Source organism: Felis catus, chromosome A2 (genome assembly GCF_018350175.1).
Source record: "Felis catus isolate Fca126 chromosome A2, F.catus_Fca126_mat1.0, whole genome shotgun sequence".
Lineage (NCBI taxonomy): Eukaryota > Metazoa > Chordata > Mammalia > Carnivora > Felidae > Felis > Felis catus.
Window position 1 is genome coordinate 78211340 of NC_058369.1, and position 19591 is coordinate 78230930.

Here is a 19591-nt window from a genome sequence, read left to right on the forward strand (position 1 = left end):
CTCCTCTGTTGCTGAAGTATTATGAGTTGGTATGATCTTCTTAGAAATCAATATGATGGGATGCCTGGGTGGCTCAGTCAGTTAAGTGTCCGACTCCTGATTTTGGCTCAGGTCATAATCTAATGGTTCATGAGATACAGCCCTGTGTCAGCTCTGCACTGATAGCATGGAGCCTGCTTGGGGTTCTCTCTCTTCCTTTCTCTCTGCCCTTTCCCCTCTCACGCTCTCTGTCTCCCTGTCTCTCTCTCTCTCTCAAAATAAATAAAAAAGCAATCACTATAGTGATATGTATTAAGGAGTGTGAAATTTTTTCTTACTTCTTGACCCAGGATTTTTTTTAATTTTTTTAACGTTTTTATTTATTTTTGAGACAGAGAGAGACAGAGCATGAACGGGGGAGGGTCAGAGAGAGAGAGGGAGACACAGAATCTGAAACAGGCTCCAGGCTCTGAGCTGTCAGCAGAGAGCCCGACGCGGGGCTTGAACTCATGAACCACAAGATCATGACCAGAGCCGAAGTCGGACGCTTAACCGACTGAGCCACCCAGGCGCCCCTTGACCCAGGATTTTTATCCTAGGGAAGTAATGAAAGAAGAAAAATGTTGAAGAGGTGCATATGAACATACTTTATAATCCTAAAAAATTGAAAACATTATCCTCATGTCCTAAATACCCTACAAATATTGTATTTTAACATCCTGGTGAAAGAAATATATTGTGATGAAGAACTGGAAGCATTAAGTATTAAATATGTAAAACTATGGAGAAATAATTGGATGGTAAGTGGAAAAGCTATATGAGCAGAACTAAGGAAATGGAGCAGAACTAAGGAAACATGAAAAGAGATAATTGAATATTGATATTATTGAGTAAATTTTTTTAAAAAGTTAAAATCAATGTTACTGTAATATTGTCTTCAAAATAAATGCATTTTATATTAAAATTCACTACCATATAAAATACATCTTACTGAGTAGTTTGAAAAATTATTGGTGGGGGCAATGTGGTAGAATCTAGAAAAAAAACATGTAGGGAAGGACCCTGGATCTCTTTCACCCGTGCAGAAAGGAAGGGTCACTGAGTTATAGCCTAGTTGCTAGACAAAGAGTGGGAAAGGGTTGATGGGATGGTGACAGTGTCTTCCTGGACACAATTTGGGGAAAGCTGTTCCAGTAAATCTTGCTACAAATCTCTAAAATTCAGAGTTAAGTAATTTAAATGGAATATTTTACACATGACATAGCCCTGTGGTCTTTCTGGCATTTTCTTGTCTAACATATTTCCTAGATTAATCATGTATTGCTTGAGACAGTGATTATTTACTATGAGTTTCTACCTTAATGTAGGGGAATTTCTTGACAGGGAAATTTCCACATATTTCATCTTGTTTTCTCTTTTTTGAAAAGTTTTTATTTAAATTCCAGTTAGTTGACATGCAGTGTTATATTAGTTTCAGGTGTACAATATAGTGATTCAACAATTCCATACAACACACAGTGCTCGCCACAAGTGCTGTCCTTAATCCCTATCACCTGTTTCACCACCCCCCCCCACCTCCCCTCTGATTACTATCAATTTGACATCTGTGGGGGTGGGGGATGGAACGCATGTCACAATAACCAGGTGGTCTGTATCAGGATGTGTTTGGCTTCACATAGTAGTTGAAGTCACAAGGACATTTACTGATATTTAACTAGATATCTGGAGGTGGGCAGTCTCAGGGTTGACTTGATTATCAACAATGCCCTTGAGAATCTAGACTCTAGCCCTTCCCACCATCCTCCACTTGCATTTCATCCCCATGATTTTGCCTCACAGTTGCAAGATGGCTACAAGAAGTTCAACCATCCTGGTTTCCCTCTCTAGAGTACAAAGCAGAAAAAACAAGTAGTGTGTCATATCCTTAGAGGTTGGGTTGAATTGGATAAAATGATGATTATAATGGTGAAGTAGTAAGAATAAGCTTCTAAGCAAATTCTAGTGTGGACTGCCCTCTGTGCATGGCTAATAAAAAGCTCCTCCAACAGAGGAGGTGAGTTTGTCTAGCCAGGGACTAGTTCTTGTGTGGGGTAGGTTTAGAGGGGAGAGGCTATGAGAGGGCTAAGTGGTTATTCTTGGTTTTGTTTTAATTCACCACTGAATGGCAGGCAAATAGTGTCTAAGGCAGCACAGGCTTGAGCTTATAGCCTAGGGTTCTTTGGTAGCTCTCAAAGGCCTACAAACTAGTATCAGTCTAATTTCTCCCTTTCTTTCCTTTTTCCTAGTCATAAAAACATTTTATTCCCTGAGAATTTTCCAGTGCACAGGCTGGATGTGGCAGCCACTGCCGAATGAAGCCATTGCTATAGAAGCTCTTGTCCCAGTTGAGGAGCCTTCTGTGTTCACTCAGTCTGGCACCTCCCACACTGGATACAGTTGTTAGGGGCCCTTGGCCATGGACCTTGGGCCACTGCATCAGCTGCATGGGCTTGTTGCCCCAACTAGTCGAAACCACTGGCCCATAATGTTTTACTTTCTATGTGTTCTCATCTTTGAAAAGTAATCTATTTTCTATCCCTTTGGTTCAAAGATTTTGAACATTGATGTTGTCTTAAAGGGTTATCTAGCTTATTCATGTCACTAAAGGCTAAAATTAGAATCAAATGAGAACAGGAAGGCAAAAGTTATAAAGATAGCCAAAGAAGATTCTTAGATACTAAAAGATTTGCTTCAAAATAATTGATTGTTTTTATTATGAGCAGGGAAAAACAGTATGGAAAAGAATACTAGTCTTTGAATCAGAAAATTTTGGTTCAGGAACCAGCTTTATCATTTTAACCTTGAACTGAACAATTACCTTTACTGGGCTTCATGCAACCTACTTATGTGTCTAAGAAGCAATATTGTTTTTAAATTTATGGGACTAATTTGTTGACTCTTTTCATCTGTTCGTTAAAAAAATTTTTTTAATTCTTTTTATTTTAGAGAGATAGACCATGAGCGGAGAAGAGGGGTTGAGAGAGAGAGAGAGAGAGAGAGAGAGAGAGAGAGAGAGAATGAGAATCTTAAGCAGGCTCTATGCCGAGATTTTAACTGACATGGGGCTTGATCCCACAACCCTGGGGTCATGATCTGAGTTGAAATTAAGAATCGAGTCAGACACCCAACTGACTGAGCCATCCAGGCATCCCTCACCTAGTATTCATTTTAATACTCAGTTCTCTTTTCCACATTTATGATTCTAAATGTTAATATTTTTCCAATCTGTTACTAATAGTCCCTAACTTGCTGATTATTTTTACATGTAAAAATTTTATATGTAAAAATTTTATAAAAAGTTTTAAATTTTATATTTTATATGTAAATATATAATTTTTATATGTAAAAATGTCATTTTTTTTTTAATTTTTTTTTCAACGTTTTTTTAAATTTATTTTTGGGACAGAGAGAGACAGAGCATGAACGGGGGAGGGGCAGAGAGAGAGGGAGACACAGAATCGGAAACAGGCTCCAGGCTCTGAGCCATCAGCCCAGAGCCTGACGCGGGGCTCGAACTCACAGACTGCAAGATCGTGACCTGGCTGAAGTCAGACGCTTAACTGACTGCGCCACCCAGGTGCCCCAAAATGTCATTTTTATATGACATAGGCTTTTCTCATTGAGCTGTGCTAATTGATGACTTTGTTAAGGTGGAAGGACGCTTGTTTAATTTTTTGAAAGGGTTAATCAAAATTGGACATAACATATGGTTTCACTCTTATGTGGATCCTGAGAAACTTAACAGGAACCCATGGGGGAAGGGAAGGAAAAAAAAAAAAAAAGAGGTTAGAGTGGGAGAGAGCCAAAGCATAAAAGACTGTTAAAAACTGAGAACAAACTGAGGGTTGATGGGGGGTGGGAGGGAGGAGAGGGTGGGTGATGGGTATTGAGGAGGGCACCTTTTGGGATGAGCACTGGGTGTTGTATGGAAACCAATTTGTCAATAAATTTCATATATAAAAAAAAAAATTGGACATAACAGAATCCAGATCCCAAAGTGTCACAATCAGGAATATTAGAGTGAAACTAACAAAATGAAATTTAATAAGGATAAGTGTAAAAGTCTTCCCAGTACAGTACAAAGCATACATAATTTTGGAGAAGTTCATGTGGGACAAAGATTTAAGATTTTTATTTGACTTTAAATTTAATATGAGTTAACAGTATGAAGAAGTTGCTTAATTTGAAGTTTTGATAATCTAAAATTTACTTTTTGAGATTGGTTCTATGAAGCTCTAGAAGACTGACAATGGGTAAAAAAGAAATTGAAAGTAGACTTTAAGCATAAGAGAAATCTTTTTACTAGACCCGAGGAACAAAGAATTTTGGTTAATTTCAGGCCTGGCTATTTTCAAGTCTGACCAGTTTCTTGGTCCATTTTCCATTTGGACAATTTCTGGTTTGATCAATCATTCATCAATAAATGTTAATATACAATGTTATGTTGTAGATTTAACTTCTAATTTTGATTTCTGCCTATTGTCTATTTCTCATTTATTTGCCTTTCTTGCCTTCCTCTGGCTTCTTTAAACATTTTTTTAGAATTCTATTTTGATTCATCCATAATTTAAAAAATTTATTTATTTTTTAATTAAAGTATAATGAACATGCAGTGTTATATCAGTTTCAGTTGTACAATATAACGATTCAACAATTCTGTATGTTAGTGTTCATTCAGCATAAGTGTACTCTTACTCCCCTTCACCTATTTTACTTTTCCCCCACCCGCCTTCTTTTTGGCAACCACCAGCTCTCTATATTTGAGAGCCTAAGTGTTTTGTTTATCTCTTTTTTCTGTTTGTTTGCTTTGTTTTTTTAAAGTGTCCACATATGAATGAAATCATATGGCATTTGTCTCTGTCTGACCTATTTCAGTTAGCATTACACCTTCTAGATCCATCCATGTTGCAAATAGCAAGATCTCATTCTTTTTTTATGGCTGAGTAATATTCCATTGTGTGTGTATAGATGAAAGGATAAAGAAATGGTATATATTATATATAATATATAATATATCTTTGAAAAGTATATTATATATAATATATAATAAAATAATATAATTATAATATGATAAATGTAATATAATATAATATAATATAATATAATATAATATAATATAATATAATATAAATACCATTTCTTTATCCATTCATCTATAGGATACTTGTGTTCCTTCCATATCTTGGCTATTGTATATAATGCTGAAATAAACATAGGGGTGCATATATCTTTTCAAATTAATGTTTTATTTTCTTTGGGTAAATACCTAGTAGGGGAATTACTGGATTGTATGATACTTCTATTTTCCATTTTTTTGAGGAACGTATATATTGTCTTTCACAGTGATTGCACTAGTTTTCAGTCCCACCAACAGTGCACAAGGGTTCCTTTTTTTCCCCCAACATCTTCACCAACACTTGTTTCTTGTCTTTTTGACACTAGACATTCTGACAGGTATGAGGTAATATCTCATTTTATGTGTCTCCTGGCCATTGTATGTCTTCTTTGGAAAATTATCTATTCATGGCTTCTGTGCATTTTTAAATTAGATTTCTTTTTGGTATTGAGTTGTGTACATCCTTTGTATATTTTAGATATTAACCCTTTATATGCTTTGTAAATATTTTTCCCATTTGGTGGGTTGTGTTTTTGTTCTGTTGATGGTTTCCTTTGCTGGGCAAAAACAAAAGCTTTTTATTTTGGTGTAGTCCCAATAGTTTAATTTTGCTTGTATTTCCCTTGCCTGAGGACACATATCTAGAAAAGTGTTTCTATGGCTAATGTCAAAGAGATTACTGCCTATGTTTTCTTCTAGGAGTTTTGTGGTTTTAGGCCTCAAATTTATGTTTTTTTTTTCAAAGTTTTATTTATTTTTGGGACAGAGAGAGACAGAGCATGAATGGGGGAGGGGCAGAGAGAGAGGGAGACACAGAATCGGAAACAGGCTCCAGGCTCCGAGCCATCAGTCCAGAGCCTGACGCGGGGCTCAAACTCACCGCGAGATCGTGACCTGGCTGAAGTCGGATGCTTAACCGACTGCGCCACCCAGGCGCCCCCAAATTTATGTTTTTAACCCATTTTGAGTTTATTTCTGTGTATAATGCAAGAAATTGGTCCCATTGTACATTCTTAATCTTCCCTCTATCATTCCAATTTTAGTATATGTGCTGCTGCAGTGATCACAACTTATCTATGTTTTTGAGCAGATCTTTTTCTATCAATTTTTAGTGGCTTCTCTAGGTATGATGCCATACATATATAACTTATTCCACTCTACTGGGGTCGTTTCATCAGTTCCAGTGAAGTATAGAAACCTAACCTCCCTTTATGTCTCTTTATCCTCCCTGTTTCTAATATATTTGTTTTAAATATTTCCTTTACATACATTTAGAACCACATTTAAAAATGTTGTAATTTTTACTTCAACCATTGTATGAGTCTGCTCGGCCTGCCATAACACAATACTAACAGCAGAGTGGCTTCAACAACAGAAATTTATTTTCTCACAGTTCTGGAGCCTGAGAAGTCCAAAATCAAGATCCCATCTGATTCAGTCCCTAGTGAGAGCCTTTTCCTGATTTACTGAGAACCTTTTTCTCTCTGTGTCCTCACATGGTAGAGAGAAAGAGAGCTCTGGTTTCTCTTCCTCTTATAAGGATACCAGCCCTACAGGAATAGGACCTCACCCTTTTTTAACCTTTATTACCTGCTCAGAGACCCTGGGTGGGGGGTGGGCCACCTTGGGGATTAGGGCTTCAACTTATGAGGAGCACATTCAGTCCATGACAACCATCCAACATAATTTAGGAAACTCAATAGGAAAAGGAAAGTCTATCATATTTACACATATTTTTGCTTATTGTAGTTTTTTATTCTTCCTGTTGTTCCAAGGTTCCTTCTTTATTGGTTCTCTTCTGTTAGAGAATTTCCTTTAGCCATTACTGTAGAATAGATCTGCTAGCAAAAACGTCCCTTTGTTATGCTTCATGTGAGGATGTCTTGCCTTTGTATTTATTGTAGAAGGATATTTTCACTGGGCATAGGAATCTGGATTGGCAGTTCTTTTCTTTCATCACTTGAAAAATGTTGAGCCACTTCCTTCTGGTCTCCATGGTTTCTGATGAGAAATCTGGTCATTCAAATGGTTTCTCCTTTTACGGTTAAGGTGTCATTTTTATCTGACTATATTCAAGATGGTTTTCATTGTCTTTGTCTTTCAGAAGTTTGACAGTGATGTGTCTTGATGTGGATTCTTTGGATTTATCTTGTTTAGGTTTGTTCAACTTCTTGAATCTGTAGGTTTGTGTCTTTTGCCAAATTTGGAACATTTTCAGCCATTATTTCACATGCTTTTTAGCCCCACCTTCTTTATCCTCTCTTTCTAGGCCTCTGGTGACACAGAGGTTCTGTCCTGTTTGGTTTATTAGTCTGTTTTCTCTCTGTTGTTCGTATTGGATAATATTTATTGGTCTATCTTCAAGTTCGCCAGTTTTTTCCTCTGTCTTCTCCATTTTGCTGTTGAGACCAGACCATTTGCTAAGGTCTTTATTTCAATTATTACATTTTTAAGTTCTAAAATTTCCATTTGGTGTTTCTTTATATTTCCTGTTTTTTGCTATGATGTTTTATTTCTTTACAGCAGTTATTTATTATTTATTTATTTATTTTTGCTTCTTTCAAGAATGCTCATAATTGCTTATTAAAGTCCTTATGATGACTATTTAAAAATCTTGTTATATAATTCTAACATCTTTCTCATCTCAGTGTTGGCATCTATTGATTGTCTTTTTACATTCCATTTGAGATCTTCCTGGCTCTTGGTATGATAAATGATTTTAATAGAAACCTGGACATTTTGGATATTGTGTTAGGAGACTGTGGATATTATTTAAACTGTTTTAGCTGATTTTCTCCAACACTGTACCAACAGGGAATGGGAGGGATGCTGCCACAGTACTGCTAGGTAGGAGTCCAGGTTTCCCACTCTGGCTCCACTGACACCTAAGTCAGGGAAAGAGGCTTCTCATTACTACTGCATTGAGGTGGGCATGCTAGCGCCCCACCAGACCTTTGTTGATAGATCCCTGGCTGGTAAGGGGTAGAGTGTCTTGTTACTGCTCCCCAAATTGTCTCCACTGACACTATGGGAAAGAATTGCCTCTTTATTGCCCATCAGGGATGGGCAGTATTTAGCCTTCTCTGACACCATCCAGCATGAGTAGTGGGTGCCGTGTTACAGCCTGGGGAGGGTAAAAGCCACAGGTTTCTTTGGGTGGTGTTTTGCTATAGTAGATTATTATTTTCTAAAAGTTTTTAGTCTTGCTAGGTTACTTCTTTCCTGATCCTATAGTTAGAAAGAACAAGATTTTGTTGGGGCTTTTTGTATCTACATCTGTTGGCATTTCTGGGTCATTGGCTTCTCCAGCAATCAGTCTGAGATGTGTGTAGAAAAGAGAAGAAATGAAAACCCAGGGAACTCATTGCTGTGTTGTTCTTTGGGCTCTGAGGTCCCTAGCCTGTTTGCTTTCTTCTCTCCATTTTTCAGTCTTCTAATGTTCATTTTATGTCCAGAGTTTAAAGTTGTAAGTAGCAGGAGGAATAGGGAAAATAAGTGTATTTCATCCTCCTGGAAGTGGAAGTCCTAGTCGTTCAGTTTATATGGTCTTTGTGTATTTCACATTAGCAGTATTAATTAGAGCATAACAGAGCTTTGAAATAACTTGTAGAAAAATCTAAATTACTTTAGAATGGCTCTAATGAGAAGGCTGAAAATTTTTTTTTGATGAATCATGCTCTATTTAATTTCATTCAAACTAAAAATTAATGCTATTTCTTCAGACTAAATACAAGAATGTTTGAAACATCTCTGGACCAACAAAAACCTACATTCTGGTTCATAGTCTTCCACTATCCAGCCATGTGAACTTGAGCAGATTTACTGCAATCTCAGTATTCTCATCTGGATTAAGAGTGTTGGGCTCATTAGATGATATCTAAACTTCCTTCTAGCACTGGCATTTTACTTACCCCTCAACAACTTATTACTTGTTAAAAAAATCTCTAGACTCCCACTGAAATACAGGGTTTGAAATATGTTTGTTAAGTCAAATAAAATCCTCATGATTAGACAAGAAAAGTAAGGATGGCTATTATTTATTGGATACTTACGGTGAACCAGGCATTATAGTAAATGTTTTATAAATGTTCTCTCATCCAATCCTCAAAACAGTAAATTAAATTAGAGATTATGTACATTTTATTGATAAGGAGAGTAAGTCTTGGAAAAGTTAAAAACCATGTCTGAGGATATTTTTTTTCCTGAAGTTTTCTTTTTTAAAATGAAGATCTATTTGATTCCAAAACTGATGCTTGCAACTACTTATATATACTCTTAAAAAATAGCTTACAATTTTTTAAATGTTTATTTATTTTTGAGAGAGAGAGAGAGAGAGAGAGAGAGAGAGAGCAAGCAGGGGAGGGGCAGAGAGAGGAAGACACAGAATCTGAAGCAGGCTCCAGACTCTAAGCTGTCAGCACAGAGCCCAATGCAGGGCTCGAACCCACAACCCATGAGATCATGACCTGAGCCAGAGTTGGACAGTCAACTGACTGAGCCACCCAGGTGCTCCTATGTTTTCTTGTAGGAGTTTTATGGTTTCAGGTCTCACATTTAGGTATTTAATTCATTCTGAATTTATTTTTGTATACGGTATAGTAAAAAAGTGGTCCAGTTTTCCCACACCATATCTTGAAGAGACTGCCTTTTCCTTATTATAATATTCTTGCCTCCTTTATCATAGATTAGTTGACTATGTACTCTTACATATACTTTTTATTTTTTGGCCACTTTTCAATAAGCAAACTATTTTATAGATATGGAATCTTAAAGGAGAGGTCTAGGTAGCTAGGTGATGTCTTTTAGTTTTCTCCAATCACTTTATTCTTCTTGGATTTATTTTTTAACTGTGTAACATATATTCAGAAAATGTACAGCTACAGCTAGTTTTTTGTTTTTTTTTTTCTGTTTATTCTCTTTATCCACCCACCATTTAGTATTCTATTATAGGGAGCATCATTCCCCTTAAGAGGTAATGGAATAAACTCAGGATTTCAGACAGTCATTCCTTAAGAACAAAAATTTAATTTGACAACTTTCCATAAACTTTATAATGTCTCAGGACAGTCCCAGGAATTAGAAGGAATGTATTGTTATCTTTACGAGTAAACTTTACTTACTTATAGAGAATGGATAAGGATTTGAGTTAATCAAAAGGTAGAGGTCAAGAAGAAATATAAAAATAAAAAAAGAAAACAGAAGAATAGAGCAAACAATATCAAATTTAAAAGTATGTGGTTTTTTAAACTATTTAACATGATGCTAGTTCCTAAAAATATTTCATAAAAAGTTTCATTTTAAGTAAATTAAATGAGTGTGTATTAAAAAAGAACTGTTTAATACTATGCAATTTGTTGAGATGTTATGTTTTCTTAAAGTCAAAATTATGTCAAAAAGAGATTCATCCTCTTAATCAAAATCAACTCTATAAGTTTGTAGGGATGCCTGTTATGTATTTATTTGGCAAAAGACCCTAAAAGTACTTATGTTAACTCGTAAGGAAGGGAATAACAAGATGAGAAGCCAGGAGTACATAAATCCTTATTTTACCCTCTTCTTTTATTATGAAGTCCCCTTATCATTCAGCTGGCTCACTCTGTACAATTTTCTATGTCAGTCTGCAGGGGCATTCCAATGGAAGTTATTCAAATTTCACATTACTATGTGTTCCCAGAATTACCAAGAGAACAATTGTGATGTAAAAAGTTTTAATATCATTTCTTTATAAGGACTTAGGAAGTTGGGAATTGGCTCCTTAATCTTGATCTGCGATCAGATGTGCTTTTCTAGGAAAATGATTTTCTCTTCAGAAAGTTGCCATGATTTTGGTAGGTAGAGAACTGGTCTCCATATAGGAAGTTCTGTTTTTGCCATAAACCCATTGTGTGGAGAAGGCATTCTGGTGTTAGAGAAACAGCTTTCAGAATAGTTTTGGTTGGTTTAATTTTTATTGAAACTGAGCAAAGTATTATCTGGTTCAGACAAAATATCTGTTAAGTCCAATATAAGACTGATAAAAACTCAATTCTGGGTAGAGTGGAAGTAGAAATAGGGGTACAGCTCTGACCCTTGTCACTTCACTCATGCATTAAGCATTTTCTATTGAACCTCTGAGTCTGGACGGCAGCATTTGAAAAGCCTCCAGTGAAATGTAAAGATCACTAGGTTAGGAACCCAATAACCTAAACTATATAGTCCCGTTATTGCTGTCAACAAGTTGTATGACTGAACCTCTGTGGGTCCAGATTTCCTCATCTGTGAAATAAGGAGATTGAACTTGGTATCTTTCAGCTCAAATATTGGAGGGAACCATTAGCAACTGTATGCAAATCACAAAACTTCTGTGCTTTATCAGTTTTCTACTACAAAATAAGATGCTCACTGAAGGGTAAAATTTGCATGCATACCTTAAAGTTCTAAGTATTAAGAGATTTTTTTTAGCCTTAAAAATTTAAGGGAGTTGAGAGAAAATTGCATTATAAACGTAAAATATAAAATTGTCCTGTTCTAAGCGATTTCACTATATCGTTCTTTCTCAGTTCATTGCAAATAATTAGCAGTATTTTATTGATTTACTGAGCAAACATTGAGTGGCCCACTAGAGTGCCAAGTAGGCTAGAAAAAACGATTAGCAAATGACCACTACTCTATAAACATTTATAGTCCTCCCTTCAAATACAGGAGGGAATGTGTTCTTAACAATGTGTTGCTATCAACGGAACCTCTTTGATTGTGATGCCACGTTCTAAGTGATAAAGATGGTGCTGCAAAGGCACATATTGAAGCTAAACGAAAAGTGAAGTGTACTCATTTAGAAAGACTACTATTTAAAGACACAGAGACTTTCATTAAGGAGAATGGCTTTGTTGCAATTGATCTTTGATCAACTGGAGCAAAGAGTATTGTTTTATAGGTTTAATAGCCTTTGCTTTCCTGATAAGCAGAGTATCTCTTAAATATGAAGATGGTTCCATTGTCTAAAAGGAGATAGTCCCACCAATGCTGCCCATATTACCTGAGTGCTTCTGGATTATTAGTGGTTGGTTGAAATGGATTTGGGCCAAAAGAGGGAAGAGTTGGATGAAGGTGCCAAAAGCGATCTTTGAAGGTTTAGAAGGGATGCCTGAAAGGTCCATTCCCTCTAGACTTACCCCCCAATCCTCTTGCTATGATAGGAGGGGCAGCCTTTGGGCAGGTCTCCCTTTGTTATGCAGACTGCTAGATCTCCCAGCTCAATCCACAAATGCACCCACTCACTCTGAAAGGGTCCCTCCCCAAGGTGGATATGAAGTCCACCCCTTACCGTAGACATGGCAGCCTCTCCATATACCCACCCAACTGTTGACTGGCGTTCAAGGGCCACCACCATCACCCACCCCAGCACCATCTTCCAGGAACTGGCCTCTCCCCCATTAGTCCCCGCCCCTCTACTGAGAGCACCCAATGGGTGGAGTCGGGGCTGTGGTGGGAGGGGCCTGAGGCGGGCGCATTTAAAGAAAGGCAGAGGGCGAAAGGAGGCTAGAGAGGAGAAGAAAGAAACCAGGGGGCGAGGCGCCGTCCAATGACAAAGCCCAGGGGTGGGCGCCGGCCGCCATCTTGTACCGGGCGGCAGGATATTCACCCGCGTCTTCCGCCCTCGGAGGGGGAGGGGCGGCGGCCGAGGCGAGAAAAGTAGCGAGAGACGCGCCGGCCCGGAGGCGCCAGCAGCGGCCGCCGCCGCGGACCTGGACGCAGGCGGGGGCGGCGGCGGCGGCGGCGGCGACGAGAGCCGGCGAGCGCGGGCGGCCCCGAGCGGCCTCCGATGCGGCGCAGCGTGAAGAGGCGGCGGCGCCGGCCCCCGGCGGCCCCGGCCCCGGCCGCCCGGGGCGGCGGCTTTCGGGCCGGAGGAGGGGCCGAGCTGGAGGCGCGGGAGGAGAAGGTGGTGTACTCGCGGTCGCAACTGTCGCTGGCCGACAGCACCAAGGCGCTGGGCGACGCCTTCAAGCTGTTCATGCCCCGCAGCACGGAGTTCATGAGCTCGGACGCGGAGCTCTGGAGCTTCCTCTGCAGCCTCAAGCACCAGTTCTCCCCGCACATCCTGCGCAGCAAGGACGTCTATGGCTACTCCTCCTGCCGGGCCCTGGTCCCCGACCCCCCGCCGCCCCCCGTCGCCCGCGGCCAGACGCGCCGGCCGGCGGCCAGGAGGAGGCGCCGCGGAGCCCGGGCGGCCGCCGTCCGCCGGAGGAAGCCCCCGCCGCCCCCGCCGCCGCCGCCGCCGCCGCCCCCGCTGCCGCCGGCCCCCGAGGACAGCCGCTCCCCCAAACCCGCGGCCCCCGGGCCCTGCTTCGGGGGCCGCACCCTGGAGGAGATCTGGAGGGCGGCCACCCCGACGCTGACCACCTTCCCCACCATCCGCGTCGGCGGCGACGTGTGGGGCGAGCGCAGCCTGGCGGCGGCGCGGCGCCGGGCGCGCCAAGTCCTACGAGTGAACCTGGAACCCGTGGTGAGGCTCCGCCGCTTCCCGGTGCCCCGGGCGTGAGACTCGGCCCCCTCCGCGAGACTCGGCCCCCTCCGCCCCGGGACGGCTTCCGCCTGGGGGGATGAACAAGTGACAGTCGAGTGTTTACAGATCCGGCCGGGACCGCGTTCCCTAGTGCACTTTACGGGCGAAGAAGCACCGGATGGTCCCGGCCCGCGCCCCCGGGATGCGGCGCCGCCGTCTGGGACTCCGGGGCAGGTGTGCCCTCTGCTGCCTCCCAGTACCGGGTCTGCGGAGGGAGGAGACAGCTGGACCCGCAAGGGTGGCCCCCTTTCTTCCTAACCCCAGATTGAGACGTCTCCAGGACTATAGGGGCAGATCCGTTTTCTCCCTTTTGGACTCTACCTCACTGGTCTGGAAGCCCTCCGAAGAAGTCATTCTTTTTTCCAAAGGAATTTGGTTTCGTGCTTGTGTAATAAAGCTAGAATTTACTTGCTGTTCATCCACCTCCCCGCTCCCCCCGCCCCACTTTTTCTTTTTTGACTGCCACCCCTCGTTCTGGACGAAAGATCGAATATGTGTTGAAAGGTGTTGCACTAGTTTGTGCTCAGGGTATTCTGAATCCCACTCGTTTCCGAATTTTAACTGGATTCCAAAGCTTTGACCAAGGATATTTTCTAAGAAATTCAAGCGTATGACTGTTAATAATGTAGGGATTTGTATGGCTTTGAATTTCATGGGCTCAGTGATTACAAACAAAGAGATGCAAAGTTCAACTGTTTAAACATTTTTAAGGTGTTTCTAAAGATTTTATATTGAAATTTAATGTTTATATTTACTGAGCTCTTAAAGGAAATGGCAGAAACTCATGAAGTTTTGTTTAGGAAAAGTTAACTTGTGAAAATTCTTTTTAAGTGAATAAAATTAAAGTGCATTGAAACCACATGGCTTGTGATAAAAAAGAATGAGTGAATTACAAAGAACTGGTGTTGGTTAAAGAGATGGATGGAATCCGATTGGAAATGATTTGGCCTCCTTGTACTAGTCTAACATACAGATCTGGGAATATCTCAAGGATAATTTATTTTAAAATGGAAATCGCATAGGAAAAATGAGTATGCGTATGCGCGGTGACCAAAATGCCAAACAGAATACCCATTGGAATTCTCAGAAGTATTAATGATCTAGAGGGGTGGAGGCATTTCTTGGTATCAGATAACTGGTTGAAGTTAACTTTGGGCAAAATAGGTTTTCTTCCCTTGTTTTTGTTGTTGTTGTTGGGTAACAGAAATGTCCAGATTACTATCAGTCACTCTTATAAACATCATGACAGTTAGTTAACTGTTTTGCTTCACGAGTTTCCTTTATTATCTCGTTTCCATTCATAATTATGTTTGCAGTTATTGGTCTTTTGTTTGACAGCCGAAGACCACAGGAATCAAACAGGCGAGCCACAAGAGTACTGACCCTTCTTTTACACTTTTATAATAGTGTTTATATCCTATGGCCCAGTGTGGAATTCTTGATTATCCAAGTGCCTTCGGTCATTGGTGGCAGCAAGACTTAATGGTTTTTAGCCAGTGGTGCCGCAGCCAGATTTTACTGCAATATCTAAAGGGTCAAGTAGTGATTTTGTACCACTATTATTTCAAATTTGAGTATTCTGCCATGGAACCATCCATACCAGGCTGGAACATGACCTATGAAATCTTCAATATTAAGGTTTCTCTCTGCTTGGCAGCTTCTTAGGGGAATAATGAGAGTTGCAATTTTGACTCTTGTGTTTTTAGAATTCAAATGGCATAGCTTTCTGAAATGAATTTTTCAAGTTTAATAGTTCATAGTAGGAGTTTTGTGACTTTAATTTCAGTGTTCTTGTTTTGTAAAAAAGAAAAAAAGGAAAAAAAAGATATATCTATATATATATGACTTTATGCCAGTTACCCAGTAAGCCTCATATTCTTTTATTCACTACTCAATGATAATGTGTTGCTACAAATACTGTCACATGAGTAAATAAAAGTGAATAATTACTTAGAAGATGGAGAGTGTTAAATTATATTTGTGTGATAGGAAGCTTATATATATTCTTTTGGTTATTAGCTTCCATTGCCAATTGTATTTCAAATACATAGGGTTTTCTTCCCCCCCCCATTACCTTTTTTAGCTAATTAGCACCTGAGGAAAAAATACGTATTTGTACCACTTCACTATTGTATATAATTTTATATTAATTAAAAAATAAATCCAATGGCCATATTAGAATGTAATTTCAACATATAGCTTATCTAGATAGCTTCCCAGAGGATTTTGAAATTAGATGTAGCTGGGAGGATAACTTTGCTCAGCACAAAATTGAAACATAACCATTGACACCATGCGTTTATTTAAACTTAACTGAGAATCTTATTTTTTTTTCTTCCTATGCCTTGTTACTTTAGTGCACTTGAACTTGCGTTAATGCTTTGGGTTATCCGGGCTATCTGATTTCAGTTTGGATCTGATTGCCCATCCTAAATTTAACGTTATTTACCTGGTCTCTTAAAAAATCTCGCCGTTTCTAGTTTGCAAAACAAGATGTAAAAAAATCTTTATTTTTGCCAAGTTGTCTTTAGCAAAACCTTGCTGAAGTTGGTTGTTTTACAACTTATACAATGTGAAGAAACAACTAATATAGTTGATTCGTATATTAATAGGAAAATGAAAGTATTTTATGGATACTTTTGGGCAGAATGTGAAAAGGAACTTGGCACGGTGGCCTTTTTGATGAGGCATTCATTTACTGTCTTCTAAAGTGAGTCTGTGCTTAGCTTGTACATAGTTTTTTGAAAGAAATCCCATAATCTTTATTCATTCTCTTACCTTTATATCTCATATGGCACAAGTAAAGGGGGAAGTTAAGGAGGAAGTTTATCACCTTGCTATGCTTGAGTGCCTAAATGTGGTGACCGGCACCTGAAATAACCTTTTGAATTCCTGATGTCATTTTTATCCCCCTTCAACTTGTCAACCAGCAACTTATTTTTCCTTACGGAACTCAGTAATGTTATGATTGTTGAGGGCAAACTTCATTGTTGTTAGTGCAAAGTGTCGCTGTGGTGGTGTGTATTTATTTTGTCCAAGTTTGAGTACCCGATTGGACAAGTGTAATTTAAGCTGGTGGCTGACACGTATTGATTTGCTGTGTGCAAGCAATAGTACTATCTTCCTGAAAACTATTCAATAAAAATGCATTAAAAATATTTGGATACAAAAAAACGTGAGCAATTTTGAACTCAAAATTTTTTTGTTGTTTCAAGGATTGCCACAGCACTCTTTAAATTGGTGTTTTTAATGGACATATATACATAATATTTACTTTATTGCTGTGTTTAAAATATTTTTTGATAAGACTGTTATGTCTTAAGTGCATTAGAAGGCAATTGTTTGTAATTGAACTGAATTGTTTTCTTGGACAGTTTGATGTGCGCATATGATTAAGATTTACAATCTGGTTGTACTTTTCTTTTTAATTTATTAACTGTAAATAAATTTTAGAGAATATACAGTGTCTGGCTTTTCTAATAATGTTGGGGAGTTTTTGAAATGGGATTTTATGTTTGCATGTGAATTGGAAGGCGATGTGAGAAGTTTTGACTTCTTTTGTGAACTTCAGAATCCAGGAAGTCTTGAGATACGTGTTTTATGCTATTTGGGGAGTCAAGAGTATATCAGTATCAACTCTGATGATCTAGTGAATCTCTGAGACAGTGCTTCATGCCCAAGCCCAAACCATTACCCAGTTTGCCAGCTTAATAAAGACTTTAAAAATGCATCAGAATTCACTTTGACTCCTGACCCCAACCCCCTTGGGGTGGTGATAGAAGGTCTCACGCTCACGTTTTTTTATATTGTAAAAGAAAGTAAGCGTGCTCTATATGAGTAGCAGCAGTAAAGGCTGTTCTACAGAAGTAAAGCCCGAATTTTCATTACAGTCTAGAGGGTAGAAGTGCAGTGCTAGGAAGGGCAGGATTCATAGTATTATGTGGCCTGAATATGTCTTCGTATCTGAGTTCCTATCAATAATTGGAGGCAGCAGTGTAATAGCTGTGGATCACATTGCCTGGGATGGCATTAAAGCTTTGCCACTTGCAACCATCTGAACTTTAGGTAAGTTACAGAAACTGTGCTTTAGCTTCCTCAAGAATCAAATGCGGTTAGTAAAAGAAACTGTTGGGCTATTGAAAGGATTAAAAAGGGCGTTAATGGGTGAACACATAGGAAATGCTTAATAAATGCTATTAATTGGAGGCATATGTACTGAGAATAAGTGTATATGCTGAGTGGTCCTTTGGGAGTTTAGCATCCTGAAAATAGAGTGTGGTCTGGGAAAGGCAAAAGACAAATGATGAGAAGGTAATTTGTGGGTGAATTAAATTGAAGACAGACAGCAGGAGGTTAGATTAAGTTGATTTATTAGGTAGTTTTCACTGTTGGAGGTTTTCTAGACTTCCTTAGACATTTTGGGGTCTTTTTATCATTTCTCTGAAAGATATTTAAAATATGCTGTTAGGGATATTAAACTATCTGAGAATCTATAAAAGTAATAACAGTTACTGATCAAGAACTTGCCAAATTTCAACACTAAGTTTTCACTTCAAGTAAGCTCAGTAAGGTTTGCTTCAAAGCCATGTGAATTTACATGTACAAAACTAAATTAGAAGCAATTTGTGTGAGCTTTGTACTTCCTGTGTTGAAACAAATGAGTGCAGTAGTTAGATTTGAAATAGCAGAAAGTTATTACCAAAAGGAGAAGATATCCTCACATTTGGAGCATTGACACACTCATCTTTGGATTTTGGGTCTAATGCCTGTAATTTAGCTCTGATGCCACCCCTCCCCCGCCCCCCACGAGGAATAACAATCTATTCTAAATTGGTGAGCAAGCCAAAGTTGCAGTAGCTGAAATTAACACAAAAAGAATTTCCCTAGATGGAAGTTATCCAGTGGTAAGAAGCTCAAAACTGAGCCTGATTGCAGATTCTGCAAGAGCAATGACTTCTCACCGTCAGCACTCAGTTGTCTTGGTAAAAGTCACCCTAAACTGTAATTTATTACATGAACATATCCAGAGCCCAACTGGAAAGCAGTGCTCATAACAACACAAGACAGTATGGCTCCCAAGCAAGTTTTAGTAAATATTCTAGTGGCCTCAAAACTGAACTTCGCTTGCTTTTGAAGGTATTCATAGAAATGTTAACTTTGAGATTCTTCCAAGTACTGAAATTAACTATGTAAAATGTATATACATTTCTCTCTTCTAGGATTTTTTCAAGTATGTATTCTTTAAATGTTTAGTGGATGAGTAGAGGAAAAAGGGTATGATTTAGAGGTCTTCACTCAGATTAAGTAAGATTATTGAAGCATAGCATACATTTAAAAGGACATATATTTATTAAAAGTATTATGAGCACAGCTTGATGAAATTGCATAAATTCAATATACTTGTGGAATCAGCACTCATTAAAAAAATTACCAGTACCCCAGAGGACCCCATATGCCTCTTTTAGCCACTGTCTATCTCCCCTTCAGGATAGCAATTATTCTGACTTCTTACAGCATAAATAACTTTTGCCTGTTTTTAGACCTTATAGAAATGGAATTATGTGCCGTATACCTTGCTTCTTTCACTCAAAATTATGTTTGTGATATTCATGTTATTGTATGTAGTTATAAATCCTTTATTTTCATTGGTGTATAGAATTCCATTGTGTGAATAGTTTACAATGTTTCTGCAACTCTTGATGGGCATTTAGGTAGATTCTAGCCTAGGGCAATTATGAATAAAACTTCCGTGAACATTATAGGACATGTCCTGTGGTGAACATTTTTGAAAATAGTGTTTATCTAGGAGTGAATTTGCTGGGTCACATGTCATCCAAATGATCAGCTTTGGTAAGATACCTCCAAACAGTTTTCCAAAGTGGTTATACCAATTTACATGAACTTTTTTCTATAGT

General features: G+C 39.0%; 1 protein-coding gene across 1 annotated transcript; it reads left to right on the forward strand.

Moving 5' to 3' along the window:
- The first annotated feature begins 12789 nt into the window (after window positions 1–12789).
- On the forward strand, window positions 12790–17135 carry CCDC71L (coiled-coil domain containing 71 like). The gene has a single exon (XM_023250259.2). The coding sequence runs from the start codon at window positions 12936–12938 to the stop codon at window positions 13650–13652; it is 717 nt and encodes a 238-aa protein (XP_023106027.1). The 5' UTR covers window positions 12790–12935; the 3' UTR covers window positions 13653–17135.
- The last annotated feature ends 2456 nt before the right edge of the window (window positions 17136–19591 follow it).

Coding starts and splice junctions, on each gene's coding strand:
- CCDC71L (XM_023250259.2), top strand. CDS start 12,936: ATGCGGCGCAGCGTGAAGAGGCGGCGGCGCCGGCCCCCGGCGGCCCCG.